The sequence below is a fragment of the Pelodiscus sinensis genome, chromosome 6 (genome assembly GCF_052426305.1).
Source record: "Pelodiscus sinensis isolate ZL-2025 chromosome 6, ASM5242630v1, whole genome shotgun sequence".
NCBI lineage: Eukaryota > Metazoa > Chordata > Testudines > Trionychidae > Pelodiscus > Pelodiscus sinensis.
This window is the reverse complement of record NC_143057.1, coordinates 3,012,682-3,032,686: the sequence shown is the minus strand read 5'-3', so window position 1 is coordinate 3,032,686 and position 20,005 is coordinate 3,012,682. Positions and strand designations below refer to the sequence as shown.

General features: G+C 48.1%; 1 protein-coding gene across 3 annotated transcripts in view; it reads right to left on the bottom strand.

Moving 5' to 3' along the window:
* The window catches only part of CPLX1 (complexin 1), a 137,293-nt gene extending 117,996 nt beyond the window's left edge, over nt 1-19,297 (bottom strand). Inside the window, exons 1-2 of one of the 3 annotated variants that reach the window (XM_075931283.2) lie at nt 19,117-19,297; nt 16,669-16,782 (exon numbers count right to left, since the gene is read on the bottom strand). In XM_075931283.2, the coding sequence (XP_075787398.2) occupies nt 16,669-16,699 (31 nt within the window). In that variant the 5' untranslated portion in view covers nt 16,700-16,782; nt 19,117-19,297. Of the gene's footprint in view, nt 1-16,668; nt 16,783-18,161; nt 18,354-19,116 lie in introns of those variants that run through there. The other 2 variants (XM_075931282.2, XM_075931284.2) reach the window with 2 other exon arrangements.
* Between the last annotated feature and the right edge of the window lie 708 nt (nt 19,298-20,005).

The following is a 20,005-nucleotide window of genomic DNA, read 5'->3' as shown; positions in this document are numbered from 1 at the left end:
CCTCAGCAGCGGGGCCGACAGACACCACGGGCCCCGGAGCAAGGTGTGGGGACGGGGCTCCATGCCCCCACAGGGTGTGGTGCCACAGAAGGAAGGGGCAGAGCTGAGAGCAGTCAGCCCGTAGCACTGCTCAGACTGTGGCCCCTCTCCCCCCCCCCCCCCCGAGCTGTGTGGAGTGCCTGGCACGGCGCTACGGCAGCAATTCAAAGGGCCCCAGAGCTCCCTGCTGCCACATTTCAACTTGCCAGGCCCTGGGGCAGTTGCTCGCTCTCCCCTCGGTGGCAGGCCTGGCCCCGTGTGTCAGCCAAGCCAATGATAGCAGGGACAGAATTTTTGTTCTGTTGCTGCTGCAGTCGGGGTCCTTCTAGGTAACAGGCTAAGCCTTCCTCTCAGTCCTGCTGTCCCCACAGGTCTGGCCATGGCATGCAGTACCTGCTGGTCTCTGTGAAGATCCGGCTTGTGGTCTAACATACCTGCTTTCGCAGAGCCCCTGGGGGCTGCACCACCCCAAGGAAGTAGGCCTCTGCTCTGCTTCTCACAGGGCCATAAGCCAGCAGAAGGACTCTTCCCATCACACTTCACTCTCCTTTTCTGGAGTTCTGGGCCTCTCCCCAGAGATTACCCCACAGGCTTCTAGAGTACATGCTCTCCCTAGGCCGGCTATCACTTCCATAATCAAAGTGGGGATCCACCAAAGATGTAGAGGCCACCCAAAAAGTCATAAATCTCCTGCAGCTCCTCCTCTTCCCATTGTATTTGTCTTTGATCACACACACTTTTCTGCCTCCAATGCATCACAGACAATGCTCACATTCATGGTAACGGTCAGCCAACAGAGGCATTTGACTCTTCCTGAAGAGTCTCTCTTTCTGGACCAGGATGTGGGCTGTCTTGCCTAGTGGTCAGAGCCGAGATGAGCAACAGAAGCCAGAGTCATGGGACAAAGCTGGAGTCAGGGAGCAGGAACGGAGCCCAGGGTCAGAGCTGGAGGCAAAAGCCAGTAATCAAAGCCATGGCTCAGAGCGAGGGCAAAGGAGCAGGCCTTGGGTGTCCGGAGCAGGACAGGAGCAAGGCTCAGAACAAGGCAGAAGCAAAAGCAGCCATAGCTGCAGGTGTAAGAATGGAGCATCCAGCCAACTCACATGCAGAGCTCCTTGATGTTAAGGCTAGGAGTGACCATGATGCTCAATTGGGCCGACCTCCTGCACATTGCAGGCCACAGAACCTCACCCTCCCATTTCTGTATGACCCCTTAACCTCTGGCTGAGTTACCAAAATCTTCAAATCATGGTTTAAAGACTAAGTTACATACAGTCTGCCATTGACACTAGTTTAAACCTTCATGTGACCTATTCCTTGTGAGGCAGAGGAAGGCGGAAAAAACCCCCAAGGTCTCTGCCCTGCGGAGGGGATTACTTTTTGACTCTGCACATAGTAATCAGTTAGACGCTGAGCATGTGGGCAAGACCCCCCAGCCAGACACCTAGGAAAGAACTCTCTGTAGCAACTCAGAGCCCTCCCCACCTAGGGTGTGTCTACACTGCACCATTATTTTGGAAGACCAATGCGAGCATCTACACAGCAATTCCGTTATTCTGAAATAATATCAAAATAACGGGCGTCTTATTCCAACTTCTGTAAACCTCATTCCACGAGGAATAACACCTCTTCCAAAATAGCTAGTTTGAAATAGGCTAACAAGCCAGTCTCCTCTCATCAGGTAGGTTTTCCATTCCTCATATTATCCTAGTAGCCCTTCTCTGCATCTCTTCCAGTCTGACTCAATCTTTTTTAGCCACAGGAGAGCAAAATGATACACAGTATTCCAGATGAGGTCTCACCCAGGCCTTGTGTAATAATACAAACTCTTCTCTGTCCCTACTGAAAATACCTCACCTGACACATCTTAGGACTGCGTTACTCTTGTTCATAGCTGCATCACATGGGCAGCTTATCACAGCTCATCCTGTGATTGACCAATACAGCCAAGTCTTTCTCCTCCGCTGTCACTTCCAACTGATATAGCCTCCTCTTGTAGCATGACCATGCACTGAACAATATTACATTTCATCCCATTTCCATTACTCCAGTTTTCAAGGTCATCCAGATCTTGTGGAAGGATATTCTGGTCCTTTTCCATATTGGCGATCCCTCCCTACTTTGTGTCATCTGCAAATTTTATTAGCACGCTCCCACTTTTTGTGCCAAGGTCAGTAATAGAAATGTTAAATAAAATTGGTCTCAAGACCGATCCTTGAGGAACTCCACTAGTAACCTCTCTGCAGACTGAAATTTCCAGCAATGACCCATTGTAGTGGCTGCTTTAATTAGTCCCTTAGCTACCTTTCAGTTCTCATATTAATCTGAATTGTAGCTGTCTTCCAGAGAGCATCCAATTTCTGTCCCTCTACCACTTGCTACCCTAAAGATATTGCCAGCTTAGAGGATAGGAACATAAAGTGAAGTTTGGGACCAAATGAAGTTGACATAATGGAATGCTGGCATTCACAAATTGCACCAGTTTGTCCTCTGTACACCATCCAAAACCATCAAAGTCAATCTCCCAAAACATCTAGTTCTGAAACGATTCCATCCTCTATTAAAGTGTGAAACAGCCAAGAGTTTCCAGCAGGATAAACAAATATATTCAAAACAGCAGTGTAGAAATGCTTGTCCCTTATGTGAGCTGCAGATGGATCATCAAAAGCACTTTACGGGTGGAGAAGCAGAAAATAAGTCATAAAGAGACTGAGAGAAAGATGAAAAAGGCACAATTTAACAATACAGGGCCTAATTCGTAGGTTTTATATCCAGAAGAGACCACTATGAGCATCCAGTCTGGTCATCTGCAAACTACAGATCAGAGCATCCCACCAAACAATTTGTCACTGAACTAGAGCATCTATTAGTCTATAGAATCATAGAATCATAGGACTGGAAGGGACCTCGAGAGGTCATCGAGTCCAGCCCCCTGCCCTCAAGGCAGGACCAAGCTCTGTCTACACCATCCCTGACAGATGTCTATCTAACCTGTTCTTAAATATCTCCAGAGAGGGAGATTTCACCACCTCCCTTGGCAATTTATTCCAATATTTGACCACCCTGACAGTTAGGAATTTTTTCCTAATGTCCAATCTAAACCTCCCTTGCTGCACTTTAAGCCCATTACTCCTTGTCCTGTCCTCAGAAACCAAGAGGAACAAATTTTCTCCTTCCTCCTTGTGACACCCTTTTAGATATTTGAAAACCGCTATCATGTCCCCCCTTAATCTTCTTTTTTCCAAACTAAACAAGCCCAGTTCATGAAGCCTGGCTTCATAGGTCATGTTCTCTAGACCTTTAATCATTCTTGTCGCTCTTCTCTGTACCCTTTCCAATTTCTCCACATCTTTCTTGAAATGTGGTGCCCAGAACTGGACACAGTACTCCAGCTGAGGCCTAACTAGTGCAGAGAGAGCGGCAGAATGACTTCACGAGTTTTGCTTGCAACACACCTGTTGATACAACCTAGAATCATATTTGCTTTTTTTGCAACAGCATCACACTGTTGACTCATATTCAACTTGTGGTCCACTATGACCCCTAGATCCCTTTCCGCCATGCTCCTTCCTAGACAGTCGCTTCCCATCTTGTATGTGTGGAACTGATTGTTCCTTCCTAAGTGGAGCACTTTGCATTTCTCTTTATTAAACCTCATCCTGGTTACCTCTGACCATTTCTCTAACTTGCTAAGGTCATTTTGAATTATGTCCCTATCCTCCAAAGAAGTCGCAACCCCACCCAGTTTGGTATCATCTGCAAACTTAATAAGCGTACTCTCTATCCCAATATCTACATCATTGATGAAGATATTGAACAGTACGGGTCCCAAAACAGACCCTTGCGGAACTCCACTTGTTATCCCTTTCCAGCAGGATTTAGCACCGTTAACAACAACTCTCTGACTACAGTTATCCAGCCAATTATGCACCCACCCTATCGTGGCCCTATCTAAGTTATATTTGCCTAGTTTATCAATAAGAATATCATGTCTATGCTGTCTGTCCCCATCCCCGTATACCGACTTGGCACAGTTAACCCATACCATCACTTGCTACTGCCCATGCCACTGTGACTACACCACTATTTTTAGTGCACTGGCATAATAAGTCTGAGGGCAAGCAGATGCCTACGAGACTCACACTCCTTAAAGAGACAGCAAATTTTTACTTAGGTCATGTCTACATGGGGAAATTTACCAACATAAGTATTCTGGAATAACACTGAAAATAGAAAGAAACTTTAAAAACAATGAATAGTCCTGCAGCACCTTAGAGACTAACAAAAAAATGTAGATAGTATCATGAACTTTCATGGGTTGCAGAAGTGGTTTGTGCCCACCCACAAAAGTTCATGATGCCATCTACTTTTTTTTTTTTTGGTCTCTAAGGTGCTGCAGGACTATTTGTTGTTTTTTAAGTTTTTTCAGTAGCAGACTAACACAGCTACCCCTCAGAAACTGAAAGTAGTGTCATTATTCTGGAATAAAATCATGTTGAGTTTGAAAAAGTGTCCACACAGAGAATTTATTCCATACTAGGCAATTAGCCCGTCATAAGACAGGATTTTCAGGTCTCTCCTCCACGTCGGTCTTCTCTCCTGAGCCTCCGGTCTCTCGCTCCATCTTTTTTTCTCTCTCTCGCTCTCCCCTCTCCTCCTCCTCCTCCTCCTGCCTCCCACTCTCTCTCAGCTCTCCTCCACCTCCTGCCTCTCTCTCCCTCTTCTCCTCCCCCTCCTGCCTCTCATTCGGGGGACCGTGGAGCCCAAATGGCCATTTGGGCTCTGCACTCCCTGTGCTACATGGGGAGCGTGGAGCCCGAACGGTCGCTTGCACCACTTGCTCCCACGCGGTGGCCTGGCTCAGAAGCACAGAAGTCAGCCAAGCACCACGGCGGGAGGCGAAGGGGGGCGAGGCAGTGATGTTCACGGCCAGGGGGTGGGGCCTGGAGCCACGGTCATGGCGCACGTCACCGCTCCACTCCCCTTCCTGGGCTCTCAGATGACTTCTGCGCCGCTCAGCCAGGCCGCTGCAGGGGACAAAGACTGGACAAAGACTGAGGATCAAAGTCTGCAGGCCTTGTTCCTTCCCACATAATGGACAGAGCAGCAGGCTGCGTGTAGAGAAGGAGAGTGCTACTCTTCAAGAAAAGGGAAGCAATTATTACAACTTTCTAAAGTATCTTTCGTTCTCTGCTTCTGGGTGACACAGCTAAGCCCTGCTTCTTTCTCTGGGCAGACTGGAAAGTTACCTCTGGCACAGAGAGCAAGGAACTTTCCCAAAGTCACAAGGAATGCAAGCTGCGGCTGAGCCTTGCAGCTAGATCCTTGCCCAGTGCCTTATGCACAAAGCAGATGCTTGCTTTCTAAACCAGCCAGCAGGGCCTACACCCTCTGATGGGGAAAGAAATGTGAAAATCGTCGATCAGACAGACAGAAGTGGGCAAATACTGCTGAGCTGCCTATCTACTTATCCATCCGCCCAGATGGATTTCTTATCCTTTCTTTATTTGCCATCTGCTTTCCCGTTCCTTCATTCCATTCTCCAGGATGATAGAGTTCTCAAAACAATTTCACCACTCGCCCACGAAAGGACATTTTGCTTGTTTGTTTGTTTTAATTTACTTCCTTAAACGATGCCTTTTGGTACTTTGAATTCCAAACTCCTGTGGCTGCCTGCTGCACATTTGACATTGCTCCAAGGTCAATAACGCTACAAAAAACCTGCCAGATTCAAGTCATGCTGCAAATTCCTGATAAGTAGCTGGGAAGCAGTTTCATTTGTATAGGTAATGACAAATTTAAACTATAATAAGATCCACATCAAAAGTTAGCAGATTTAACTTATTTTGTTTGTATTAATGTGTTTCTGCAATGACTGAGCCCAACCAGTTTGAAATTAGCTAATTTAAAATTGAACAATAAATCAATCGAGGCTGAATTTATTATATTGTGCAATTTGATGATCTGTTGGTTCCAAAGTGGAAAGACTCAGCTTGCTGTAAATATCTGGCCCTGTGATCTTCGGCTGTGTAATAAGAGCACTAATAAGTTCTACCGCTCTTCTTGACTTCATTGTTTAACGCAGACATCAAAATGGTCAGCATCAGACTCAAATCCTGTAGGGACCAATCAGCCTTATGCAGAGTTGTATTCACTACAAACCCTATTCATGTCTCTCACTGAAGCTAGTGGGAGTTCTGGGTGCACAAGAAATGCAGATTGGGCAGTAGGCAAGTCACTGTGATCAAGGAATAGGAATATTCTCCCTGACTCCTGTGGGCTGGGGATTGGGCCATATGGGTCTGTGAAATCATTAGGGAAACACCTATTGAGTTAAGTAATTCAGGATCAGGCCTTCAAGTAACAGCTAATCCAATGCTGCTGTGGTATGAAATAGAGATGGGACTGAGCCAGAAGATTCAGATCTGGGTTTCAGATGCCTCATTGCCTGAGGAGTGTCCAGATCTGTGGTTTGGATTCCGCCTATGACAAGAACTGGGGCCAGCTGCAGAATTGAAAGCCAGATCACACTTCATGGCTCATGTGATGTCAGAGACGGGGGTGGGGGGGTCAGTTCAGACCTGTCTCTGGTATTGGCTAGGTAAGCTCAGTGAATTTCCCAGGTAAACCCCATCATAGTGTGTCAACATGTACAAAAGGCTCACACATCACGCAGGTGTGGTGACAGACTGCACAACCACGTGGTCTGCAGTCACCATGACCCTTTGATGGCTTCATGCACACTTTGCCTATGAATCCTTCTCCCCCAGGACACAGTCCCACCCTCTCTGCAGTGTTGAACTGACGCCATCTTGTTCAGGGATCAGCCAGCCCCGAAACATTTTCTATTCCTCCAGCTCCTCCTCTCAAGAGCCGCCTGCACACGGTGTCCACAGTTCGAAATGGGAGCTGTGTGCCATAGGAAAGGGGAGGTCCTCAACTCCTGATAGGCAAAGCAGGGACTTCTGGTCTCGCAGGCTTCCGAGCATTTTAGAGCCCTCTCAGCCCTGTACCAGCGATGGCTCAGGGACACCATTCTACAAGTGAAGGGATACACACACAGAGTGCACATGCAGGCTCCGATTCAGCCAGCTATAAAGCACATGCTTAACTTTAAGCACATGAGTAATCCCACCAACTTCAGTGGGTCTCCCTGACTTCAACAGGCTGGAAACATCACATGCTTAAAATTAGGCTCATGCTTAAGTGCCTTGATGAATCAGGACCACAACCCCTGATCCCATTACCCGATAAAGATGTAAGGATCCATACCACAGACAAATGTCCAACATGGATGGTCTAAGTGCACTTATTCCTGCCTCAGTGTGTCAGGAGGACTGGTTGACCTGACCCCTCTAAAGTTCTGCCCAGCCCTACATTTCTCTGATTCGATGCTAGCAGCCCCCATGGCAGTGTCAGGGCTATACTGTGCACCATGCCCATTTGCAGATATACAGGTGATGCAACAGTTCATGCAAATGGCCCACAGCTTTGGACAAATCTCAGAACATTGTTTTACCATCTTCATTTCATGTATCAATATTTGTATCTGGTAAGATGTAATTCTTTGCTCTTTCTTTACAGAGAAAGCATCTGGTGCAAGACAAAGTCGCTTTGCTGATGAAGCAAAACCTCCCTAAGAAGAGTTGTTTCTCTTTGATTTTCAAATATCCACAGTAATTCTTTTCCCCTCCATCCTTTGTTTGCTGACTGTTGTTTTTTAACGATCCGTCCTCATTGAAACCATTGATGCATCTCAGATGTCCTTTGTCCCCAGAGGCAAACCATTTTGCTCGCAGCGTGGTGAGTTTTAATCATTTTCCTTTTATCGAAATAGCCGCATTCTGGATGGGCTGCCTGACAAACGGCTGCAAAATGGATCACTTCCGAGTTCAGCTCCTGCCAGCCTACCCCCACAATCAGCAGACCCAGACCACACATCCATCACGGGCCTCTGAATAAGCCCAATACACTCCGGATAGTAATTTACAAATACAACAAAAGGAGGCCGGACACCTGCTTGACACCCAGACAGGATTTTGGTTACTTTATTGCCAGGTCAGTGGGGTCAACAGAAGAAAGTAAGCAGAGAGGCAAGCAGGGCTGAGAAAAGAAAGGCACGGGGCCAGAGTTTCAATGGTGTTTTGCCATCTACTTCCACTGATTTCACTGACCCATAGAGACTAAAAAAAGAAGGGCCAGATTCTGACACCTTTACTCACATTGCACCAGATGCTAGGTCGCGGTGAATCAGTCTCCAATGGAATTACACCCGTTTACACTAGTCACAGATCTGGTCCACTGAAAGTACCTTCTTCACTGAGTAATTCCAACTGACTTCAGTGGGACTGACTACAGAATGGAACCCTGATACTGCAAGATGTTCTATGTAGGCATGAATATGGGTAACAGGGTCTGACCCTAAGTCATTGTACTGACTGGGCCCTACGCAGGTTCAAATTGGCATAGTCTATGACTTTACTTTGATTTACCCCAGTAGAGTATCTGGTGCTGTGTCTTAAAATGCCATTCTGGTACCTTCAAAAATACAGTGATTTTCATTTCTATTCTCATATTAGCAACAACCATAGTTATTGCCATCAAAATAGCCATTTGCGTGGAGATTCACTGATGGAAATGCCTTGCCATCAATGTAATGGAAAAATAGCCCGTGCTGCTTTTAAATTCACCCATCAAAAATCCACACTACCGATTCGCCATACCAATGCACTTCAAACACATATAATCCAGGCAAATGGAAAGCAGGCCGATATGGAAGCTACCCAATAATTACAAGAACAACCTTTCAAATATCAGTGTAGCCCGAATCCACGACACCCAAAGGGATTTTACACTGAGTCAATCAAGTGGAGATTTTCAAAGGCACAGAGGCCAGTCAGGGCCCCAGTGCCCATTGAAAGGTTATGGGTATCTGCTGTCTGACACCTATTTGTGACCCTGAAAATCTCCCTTGTAATTGTAGCCCAAGGTCCAGTGTGTTTCAGCAGCAGCCCTGGGAACTACAAGTTGTGGACTACAAACTGCGGCATGTTGGGAGAACTTCCTGGTTCCTGCCAGGATGTGCCCTCCACCCCCAGCAGGGTCTCAGCAAGGACTGTGCTAGAAGCAGCACACAGGCTGCATGCTGAGAGAAGGGGCTGCTGAACTGTTTTCCTGTTCTATGTTTTTTACAGAATAAAGCCTGTTCCTGGTGTTTTGTCGGAGTGGGTCTGGTCTGAGGTGCACTCACACATACACAACGCAGAGCACACCAAGCAGCCTCAGGCCTAGCCCTCCCCCCACAGTGGTGTAAGAAGTCACAAGCTTCCCCTATGCTGAATAACCTCACACTGGGCTAGCCAACAGGAGGGGTTACATAATTATCATCACCATCGTATCTTTCAGCACGTGAGTAGACTTTGTGTTGAATTTCATGATGCTCTGTGAAATAAGCCAGTATTTGAATATCAAACACTGAGGCAAAGAAAAAGTGAATGAATTACCCATGGTCACACAACAAAGGTAAAAACCAGACCTAATAAATTATGGAAAAGGCCTGATCTTAAACCCTTACACCAGTGGCAGGAATCCTGTTAAATTGTATTATAAAGATCATCAGCACTCACCTCCAAATGTCTGAGATCCTTGTATAGTCAATGAGTGTAATCCCAGAATGGGCTATGATTTAGCATATCACTTGAGCTCATGTTGATGTCCAATTGACGTCAACAGGACTTAAACACATGCCTGGCTTCAAGCATTTGAGCAGTCCCATTGGAGTCACTCATGTGTTTAATGTTCACTGTGTGTCTGAGTGCATTGCTGCATCATGGCTATGGTTATGCAGAGGAGCAGGGAGGTGCAAAAGACAAGCTTCCCCCTGATTTATTACAGACAAAAATCCCACTGCTTGTAGCACGGGTACATCTGTACCCATCGATCGCAGTATTTCATCATGACTCTGTATGAATTCCAGATCAAAATGCCATAGTGAAGTCAGCTTGGAAGAGTTTGAAATTAATGTTCTTTCGATGCACATCTCCAACCTACCCACAGCAAAAAATTATGATCTGTACAACATCCTGAAATTATATATATATATAGTATCATTAGCTTTTGTGGACAAAATCCACTTCCTCAGATGAATTAGAGTGGAAATAACAGAAACTAAGATATATATATACCTAACAGCAGAAGAAGTACCTATCAACTGTAGAACCACTTCATAGGACCACTGATTCTTTCAGGAAGAGGGTGAAAATGGTTATTGGCAGTAGTAGGTGCCCAGCCTGGAGAATCTGGTTGGGAATTTTTCATTGAAACATTTTTTCTTTGGAAAATACCAACTAATCAAAATCAAAACTGCTCATGGAAAAGGGCCAGCTTGGACGAATCTCCCAATACAAAATATTGTTGGGAAAAATATTCAATTTTTGTTGCCATTTTTTAACAAACATTTCATTCTTTTCTATTTAATAATGACTTTTTGTTTTTGAAATTTTAGATAGTATATACTAAAAAAAAATTAAAAGATAGCTATGTAAAATGTAAATGAAATACACTTAAATTATCGAAACAAACTGGTTTGACTGACCCAATACAATTCTCTTTTGGATTATTGGTTTGCAGAATTATTATTTGTAATGATTCATCCCAATTCAGGACAAAACAAACTGAAATCTTAAACTCGGGGGTAGGAAAACCTTTTCCAGTGCAGGTGTATTCTTTTTAAAGGCCAAGTGACCTGGCAGAGGGCCTTGTCTTAGGATATCACTGATAGAGAAATTGAGTTATTTGAGTACTGTAGGTAGAGCTGAAAGGATTCATTTTTTATTAGTAAATGTCAGTTAATGTCTATTTCACCATACATGAAAAAAAAGCAACAATGAAAAAAATGCTTCAGTCGATTATAATCAAAACTGACAGACAAAGTAAGAATAATGCTGCTTGAGAATTCAGGTTTGATTTAAGGATGTTTACTCTGAATATTTTAACTTGTGGTGTTCACAATTTGTATTTTAACACTCATAAAGCTTTAACTTTTCAAATCTCAGCATCTACTAATTCTGCCAAGCCTACCTGTCGGTGAGGTCAGATTTAAAATGTTTTGTCTCCCCTCACGCTCACGCAGAATGGTGTGAGGCGTGTGCATGCAACATCCCAGCTGAAAACATCATGTCCAGATTCCCATCTGGGCTATTTAATTGTCTCTGTGGTAAGGCACAGAGCAGAGCTTTTTCCACGATGAAGTCACTTGCCAATGTCCATCCAATTTAACTGTGTTCATCCAGGGCTCTGGGGACCACAGTTCCTCCCTGAGGAGCTGGGCTGGTTTTAAACATAGTACAGCAACATTTCACGAGTCCGCCTCATGCAGTCATTGGTTCTCAGTTGGCTGTGCCCTCTCACTACTTGCCACCACTGCTGTGGCCAACAAATTAGTAACTGCAGTGTGTGTGTATGGTCCTAGACTAGTCAGGTCCCTCTCTTCACCTCTGTGCCGGGGCTCTAGCCAGGGGTGTGGGAGCAACATTGTCCTTTTCCACAGTTGTTGCTAAGCCATGTCCCATGTGCAATATTGTTGCTATACTGTAGCAAGAAAACTGTGTTAATAAATGGATTCCCAGCTTTCTGTCACCCATCGCCATACAACATAGTTGCGGAGTTGCAAAAATTACGCCAGGGATCCACATGGTCTCTCCCAGCCAGGATAAGGTGGAGCAGCCCTATGGTAGGGCTCTGACTCAGGACCAGAGAAATATTAGGTAGCTCCATCCCTCTGCTGTGCAAAGCTTTGCTTGGCTGGTATTTATCACAGCCTGTAGTAGACATCAGTGCACTCAATCAGCAAGAGGTCATTCTGGCGGGAAACGGGCATGCTAAAAAGACCCATTTAGAGCCCATGCAGATGCCAAGGGACAGTCAGAGACCTGGTCTACTTAAAACTTAGGTGAATTCACTACGTCATTCAGGGGTGTGAAAAATTCACATCCCTAAGAGACACAGTTAAGCCAATCTACTGCCTCAGTGTAGACAGCACTTGGGCAATGGAAGAAGTCTTCTGCTGACCTCGCACTATCCTCTTGCAGGGGTGCATTTACTGCAGTGAGAGAAGAACACCTCCCATTGTTGTAATAAGTATCCACACTGCAATGGGGCTGTAGCATTTCTGGTGCAGGTATACCCTTCACAAGGACATAAACATCATCACACTAATGGCACAGCCAGCACTGAACGTTGTGCAAAGCATGGCTATCCACTACATGCCAACAGTGCTCTGCTTTGAATGAACTGATTCGGTAGTAAAGGAAGATCCCTTATGTCTGCATTCACATGGGCCAAAATCTGACTTGTCTATCAGCATATTATTAGAGCCAAAGGACATGTCACCATGCAACACTTCAAAGACCAGGTCCTAAGCCCCACTAACTTTTCTACTAGAAGTTTCAGTCGGTCAAGGCCATGCCATCTTTTCCCGCTGGAAAATCTCCTGGGGGAGATGTGCAATGATTGGCTCCAATATCACTATTCATAGACGTACGCCTATCCACGGCAGACCCATGCTCACGTCATAGATTTCAGAGTCAGAGCTCCAGCTGGTGTAACCGTCCTGGCTCTGCAAAGCTCTTGTTTCACTGCTGGAAGGGGGGGGGGCGATTCAGAATCCAGCCCTATGTGCCTCTAGTTTGCAAATGTATTTTCTATTGGATTCAGGAGAAGAAAACGATGTGCCTGGTGAAGTGCCAGCCTGTTGGCTTCCAGAAGCCTTTGAAGGAATGCCGTTCCTCCTGGCTTTCTTTAACTGCAATGATCCCATGAAGGTGTGCAGTTCAAACAGCGTCAGAATTTCCATTGCTTGCCACTTACACGACAGAGGTGAGTAATGGGTCTCTCTGGGCCAAATTACATGAAAGTGCACAATGTCAGGAGAACTGTGTGTGAGGAGAAGTTATCCCTACCCAGATTAAAAAAAAAAAAAAGCAGATTGAGACAGCAGGAGGGATAGTTTACTATTGTCTAAGATATTACACTAGTAACAGTAAATGGGCCTGATTCCAGTCTGATGTCAGTCTAGCATGGGGGATAACTTCATTGGCTTTGAATGGTGTTAATTCTGATTTCTACTCCTGTGTGAGAGGAATTGGATCTGGAGGGTGTAACTTTCTTTCTGAGAATATTTTTCACTGTGCAACCAATTATAGTAAAAACGGTATTAAATAGAATGCTAGTGAGACAAACTTATACAAAAAGATCTTGTGAAAGATTCATTGATTCTAAGATCAAATCACCTAGTCAGCTCCCGTGTGAGACAGGCCAAAGAACTTTCCTAAAATAATTCCTAGAGTACATGTCTTATGAAATATTCAGCAACCATATCACACAAGATACTCTAGCAAAAACAAGTTTACTTGCCCGTAAAAGCCAATGAAGAGAGAGAAAACTGCAAAGAGTGTTTTTCCATTGACTTGAAATGTAAGATTCAGTGAGTCTTCACATGGAAGAAAAGGGTTTGGTCTTTATTAAAAATATTAAAATGTAACATGTGGTATAAAATCTTTTATAGACACGAGGACCTGTGCGCTGAAATGCACCAACTGATTTAGGAAATCAACTCATATTTAAAAAATGCGGAGAAAATAGACCCTGAAAAGCACCTCATTGTGACTTCAGCACATGAAACAAATAACTTTAAAAAAAACGCTTCCACATTATAAACTACTTTATGTACTTACTAAAATGAGATTAATTCCACCACAAACACTTTGTTACTAGATTATCAACGGCATGACTTTACAAAAAATGGAAGAGTAGATTTTTGTCCACAATAGATCGGTGCAATCTGGACCTTTCGGAGTTAGCATAGGAAAAAATGAATATTATTGACATACAGAATTATATGATAAAATAAGGACCCCATTTCATGATACATTTGGATAAGGAATGCTGAGATAGCTCGTCAGATCCCAGATTTCCATTCCACCTGCTATCTCTGCATTTCCCCCCCACTCCCAGTCACTTCCATCCTTTTTGTGGCCATGTAGATATGTCCATTTTTACAGTTATTGTTACTCTCAATCTAGCATGGTATCTATGTAATATTGTCTGATTTTGTGATCTCTGATCCTGCAGTTTTGACAAGTTGCATAACTGCAGAATTTCATTGGCTAGCCTATGAAATGCATTGTATTTGGCAACATACAGTCTATAAAGTAAACCGTTTACTTTTATTGCTTGATTCTTTATGAAAATTAATAAAAACACATGCAAATTAAAAACACTCTGCCAGCTGTTTTGGCATAATGCACATGTCAGTGCTCTTCAGTGTAGACAATGTTATATTGAAACAGCTGGCTGAATGATTTTTACTTGTGGTTTTATGTATCTGCGGCAATTCAGCTTGCAAAAACTGAAAGCTGTTAATGATGTTGGCTGTGGCACTTCTCTCTCATTAATTAACATTTAATGATTTTTCAACAATGCTGCAACTACTTCTCTTTTTTAGACAAATGAGGAAAAAATCTAGACACATGGTGAGCGAGTCTATGTTGTCAATGCCTGGGAAATGCAAAGCGATTTGCCAGTGAAGCCAGTTGCAGCATGTGCTTCATGTGTCAAAAATGCAAAAACAAAGGGAAAAATGGTTTTTCAAACTACTTTTTTCTAATGCTCCTGTTATAAGGCAAATATTGGCATTGCCACATGCTGTTTTGATGAGACTGAATCATAGAATCATAGAATACTAGGACTGGAAGGGACCTCGAGAGGTCATCGAGTCCAGCCCCCTACCCTCATGGTTAGGATGCCTGGTTAGTATCAGTGATCCTCAGCTATGTCATGGACCTTCAACTACTCCGAGCAAGTTATTAATCCACGGGAGATGGTCTGCACCGCAATTGTTATTTCTTAATTACAGTTCCACTGCATATGACATTGCAGGTCTTTTGGTGTCTATTTTTTCCAGCAAAGGCCAGATTCTGACATATTTGATCAGAATAAGCAATACCTGACTACATAAGTAGCCCCTTAGGTCTGAGTATCCCATACCTACATGCAATAAGTAGTACTCCACTCTGAGTGCTGAAATTAATTTCAATGGGATTGCTCGTGGTGCAAGTTTGAGGAAGGATAGCGGAATCTGCCCTCAATTAAATTATTTCCCCTTTAAAATGTGCACTAAATTTAATTAAATGTGACAACACATTATGAATCTGTGGTGTCAATTACGAGTTCAGATATATTCTCTCCAATAATGCTGTACAACTCAGAAGAATTAAAATTAGACCCTTTTATCCTCAACATCTCAGTGCAGACTTATGCTTTCTTACTGATTGATAATTTTTTTTTGGCAATTTACAACTGCTAATTTATTTCACATTAAAACATGAAAACTCCTTTTTTCTCTTAAATAAAGGAAACCATAAGAAACGAACAGTGGCTCTGGTGGTAAGTATCCTTACAATGTGTTTAAAATGCAGCAAATTAATTCAATAACACAGTATGAAACTCAATATTACAATGACAGTGCAGTTTGTCCAAAGGAAAAATATAGTATGACAGATATAATCAGAATTGTGCCCCGGACTCCTATTTAGACCTAACCATCTCACATACCTAAAATACATTCTGTATTATAGAATGTGTGAATTGTAATGATCCTGCTAAAGGCTGGGTTAGAATGGGTCACTGGACCAGCAAGAGAGAATTCTGTTACAAAATATTTTTCTTTTGTTTTTCTTTCATTTCATTTTGTTCAGCGTCCAGGTGGAAAAGGGTTGTCATCAGCAATAAGAAATGCATTAAAATGGGCAGCAGAAGCAATCCGGGAAAATAATACTTAACTGATATAATGAAATCTGCCTGTGGTAGCCATTCTAAAAAGCCAACTACTCTGAAGGACTGCATAAAACATATGCACCATCATCTGGCTTGGTCAGAGTTTGCACAAAGTTTTGTATCTCTAATAGAATTTAGGGTGATCTCGTCCACCTAAGATTTTAGCACTTATTTGGCCTTCCCCTGGCTAGATCTGCCCACCATTGGCAGGGGTTTTGCTTGTTTGTTTATAACTAGCACTCTGGACTAGCACAACCACATCTCCGCTATGAGCTGTTCCCCCCCAGACAGCCAACATCAGAGCAGTGGCACATGCAATGGCTGCTTTGTGGGGGTGACCAGCTGCTAGCCAGGGAAGTTTGTCAGTCTTCTTGGGGCCCCGAGGTGACAAATATCTAGGCCCTGACCCAAGGCCCATGGAAATCAATTGAAAGTCTCCCATTTGACTTCAATGGGCTTGTAATCAGTCCTAGGTAGCTGCTGTCCATGGTGCTGCCCCCTCCCGGCTATCCAATTCAGCAAACATATGCAGCCACGGCTATTAGCGCCAGCATGCTGGCTCCCCTGGAAAGACCTTTATCTAGTGCCTCCAAGTGCACTGCACCGCCAGAGGAGGGGAGCCGGAGCAATGCAATGCCCGAGTGCCAGAGGCACTGCGTGGGGCGTCCCGAACGGCTTTGCAGTGGGCTGTCCAAGGCAAAGGGTTACTCCGGGGAGCGGGATGCGCTGCGGAGAGGGGGCCGTGCCCTTGGGAGGAAGGAAGGGGGACGCATCAGCCGCCCAAACCCCACTTACCTCCTAACGCTTGTTTCATAACAAAGTCCATGGTGATGGGATGGCTTTAGATTCCTCCTCGCTTGGGCTGCTCTCACATGCAAGCTGAGCGGAAAGGAGTCCTCGGACCGCAGCCTGAGATGAAGCCCCCCCAGCAAGACAAAGCAGAGGTCGGTGTATAGGACAGAGAGCACCCCCCCACACACACACAAACACACACACTGCCCTTCTCTGGGGGCGCGACCGCCTGGGCTCTGCGCTCCCCCCGCGCAGCTGCTAGGAGCCCTGCTAGGAAAGCTCGCTGGTAGGACAGGGCGAGTGACTTGGCAGCGCCGCGTGTCCGTCCCAATTGCGCAGTCTGGTCTCGTGTGTGTGTGGAGGAGAAAGAGAGAGAGTGACAGAGAGTGTGTGTGTGTCCCTCGTGTGTGTGTCCCTCGTGTGTGTGTGTGGAGGAGAAAGAGAGAGTGTGACAGAGTGTGTGTGTGTGACAGAGCGTGTGTGTGTGTGTCCGTGAGTGTGTGACAGAGCGTGTGTGTGTGTGTCCGTGAGTGTGTGACAGAGCGTGTGTGTGTGTGTCCGTGAGTGTGTGAAGGGGAAAGTGTGTGTGTGTGTGTGACACAGTGTGTGTCCCTCGTGTGTGTGTGTGGAGGAGAGAGAGAGAGAGAGACAGAGTGTGTGTGTGTCCCTCGTGTGTGTGTGACAGAGCGTGTGTGTGTGTGTGTCCGTGAGTGTGTGTGTGTGTCCGTGAGTGTGTGTGACAGAGCGTGTGTGTGTGTGTCCCTCGTGTGTGTGTGTCCGTGTGTGTGTGAGAAGGGGAGGGAGTGTGTGTGTGTGTGTGTGTGTGTGTCCCCCTCCCAGGAGCAGGCGGCAGTGCCAGCGCGGGAGCCCTTAGGCAAGGGCACACGGCCATGCCCAGGACAGCGCCCCCGCCCGCGCTCCTCCCCCGGGGCTGGTTTCGCTGCGGCTCGCCGCAGCCCCGCGCCCGGGCTCCACAACTTTGGCGGCCCGGGAGGCTCGGCCGGAAGGCGGCAGCCCGGGCCGGGAAGAGCAGCGGGGACGTTTGAAGGTGAACCGGCTCCGGCGTGGCCGCGGCGGCTCCAAGGGCGCCTGTCGCTGCCGGCCGGTGCCCACGCCCGAGCCCGGCGCCGCGAGGGCAGTGGGGGGTCCCCCTGCCCCCCTGGGGCCTCCCCCGGGCGCGGGGCGAGGCCAGGCGCCGGCGCGGCAGCAGGCGAAGGGGGGCGGATCGCGCGGGGGGGCTGGGGGAAGCGGCAGCCCCGGGGGGGGGGGTCCCTGCGCGGCCCCCGGCCCCACCCGCCTGCCCGGCAAGGGGAAGGAGGCGGCTGCGGGGGGACGCGCTCCGGCCCGGGCAGCGCGGGGAGGGGGCCCGGCTCCGCGCCCGGCACACGCAGCCCCCCCCCCCCCGGGCCAAACTTCTGCCGGGGGGCGCCCTGCCCCGCAGCCAGGCCGGGCGCAAGGCCCCGGCCCCCCCCGGCGAGCCGCGGGGCCGGACGTACCTGGCGCTCGGGAGCGCGGCGCCCGCCCTAGCAGCTGCCGCCGGCCGGGTCCATGGGGCGGCCGCCGCGGAGCCGGGTGCGAGCCGCGTGCCGAGCCGAGCCGAGAGCGCCCCGCTCGCCCCGCCGCCGCTTTTTATCACGGGATTTCCGGACCATCCCCCCGGCCCCGGCCCTCCTTCCCGCCGCCGAGCTGCTCCTCCTCCCCTGCGCTGCGAGGGCGGCTCTGCCAGCCTCGCCCCCGCCCGCCGCCGGCAGGGGGGGCATTGCGGGAGGGCGGGCTGCGGGGGGGGGGGGCGCTGCGGCAGCCCCCCCCAAACCCGCACCCCGGCAGCGGCGGGGGGACCCCCTGGGCTCCGCGGGAGGCCGGGCCTGCAGCAGCCCCCCCCCCCGGGTGGGGACTGGCGGGGGGGCTGCCAAGCCTATTGCACGAAGAGAAGCCCCCCCCCCCCAGCGGCTGCAGGTGAACGGGGAGCCGCCCGCTGGGCTCCGATCCTGGGGAGCCGGGTCCGGTCGAGATGTGTGTGTGTGGGGGGGGTCACGCCTCGCTTCCTCCTGCCAGCCCTTTGTGCCCCCCTCCCGCAGTGGGAGCGGGGCCGCGGGACGGGTCTCCGCCCGCAGCCCCGGGCAGGGGGACTCCGCGGGCGAGGCGGCTGGGACAGCGGCACAAACTCCTCCATGCGCACCGGGCGCGTCTCCCCTCAAGGTCAGAGGCGCTGGAGAGAGGGGAGGGGGGTCGGACTGCGCCGAAATAAAGCAGAAGGTTTCCCCGGCCGCTGCCCCCCCGAGCGTGCTGCCCGGCTCGGCTGCAGCGATGCCCGCCCGCCCTTGCAGGTTCTGCTTTCGGTGTGAACCTGGAGTGACTCCGCTGGGAGCGGGGAAGTTAATCCGGAGCGCTGCTGGGGACCCCAGGGTCTGCGCTGAGCGTTGCTGGGGCGCGCACACTCCTCTAACTCACCGGGAGGCTTAGGATCCGGTCTGGGCTGCGCGCTGCCCCTCTGCCTCCTGCTCCACGGCGCTGTCTCCTTATAACCTTCGCTTTCCCTGGTACAAAGCAGCACCTCAATGGCGAGTCTACTACAGCACGCTGACAGGGGAGTCCCGGCTGAGGAGCCCTGCCCCCTTGCAGCCCACAAGCGGAGAACCGGTGTAGCACTGTAGTTCTTGTAAGACAACCCCCTTTTCGTTCCGCCTTGAAATTCCCAATCCAAATTAGGTGCGGGCCTTTCCGTCCTGCCTTTCCATCAAGGTCCCATCAGTAGCTTGCTTGGAACTGAGTTGCTTTCCGTCACTATGACCCATGCTAGTCTAGATGCCTGCTCTAAGCCCAGTTGTTGAATTTCAGGGGAGAGGGGGAGTGCAGGGGGTTATTGTGGCTTGTGATACACAGGTGGTTACACAAGAGGAGCTGGTGTCCCCTTTGGCCTGACACTCCATGAGTGTGAGGCATGAGTGACACAATTTAAACCTGCACCTGGAGTCACTGCTCCCAGGAAACTAGCACTTCCAGCACCTGATCTTGTCCCGCCTATTGCTGTACCCTTAACTCAGAGCATCTTTAGGGGCAGGCACCTGCTTCTGGTTCCCTTTGTACAGCGCCACATGAGGGGCCATGATTTCAGCTTGGGGCTCCTGGTGTCTTGCTTATTCTCAGTCAAGGATAAAAGAAGTGGAAACAACATCGGCCACCAGCAATGGGGAGGAGCTGACCCGGAACAGTTTCCAGAATTCTTCTTGGTGCAGATGTAGCTGGGTTCTCATTCAGGTCTCACTGAACCCCACAATCCTAAGGTGCAGTGGGTAGGGCACCAACTTAGGGAGTATGAAGGGGAAAGCCTTTTCACTGG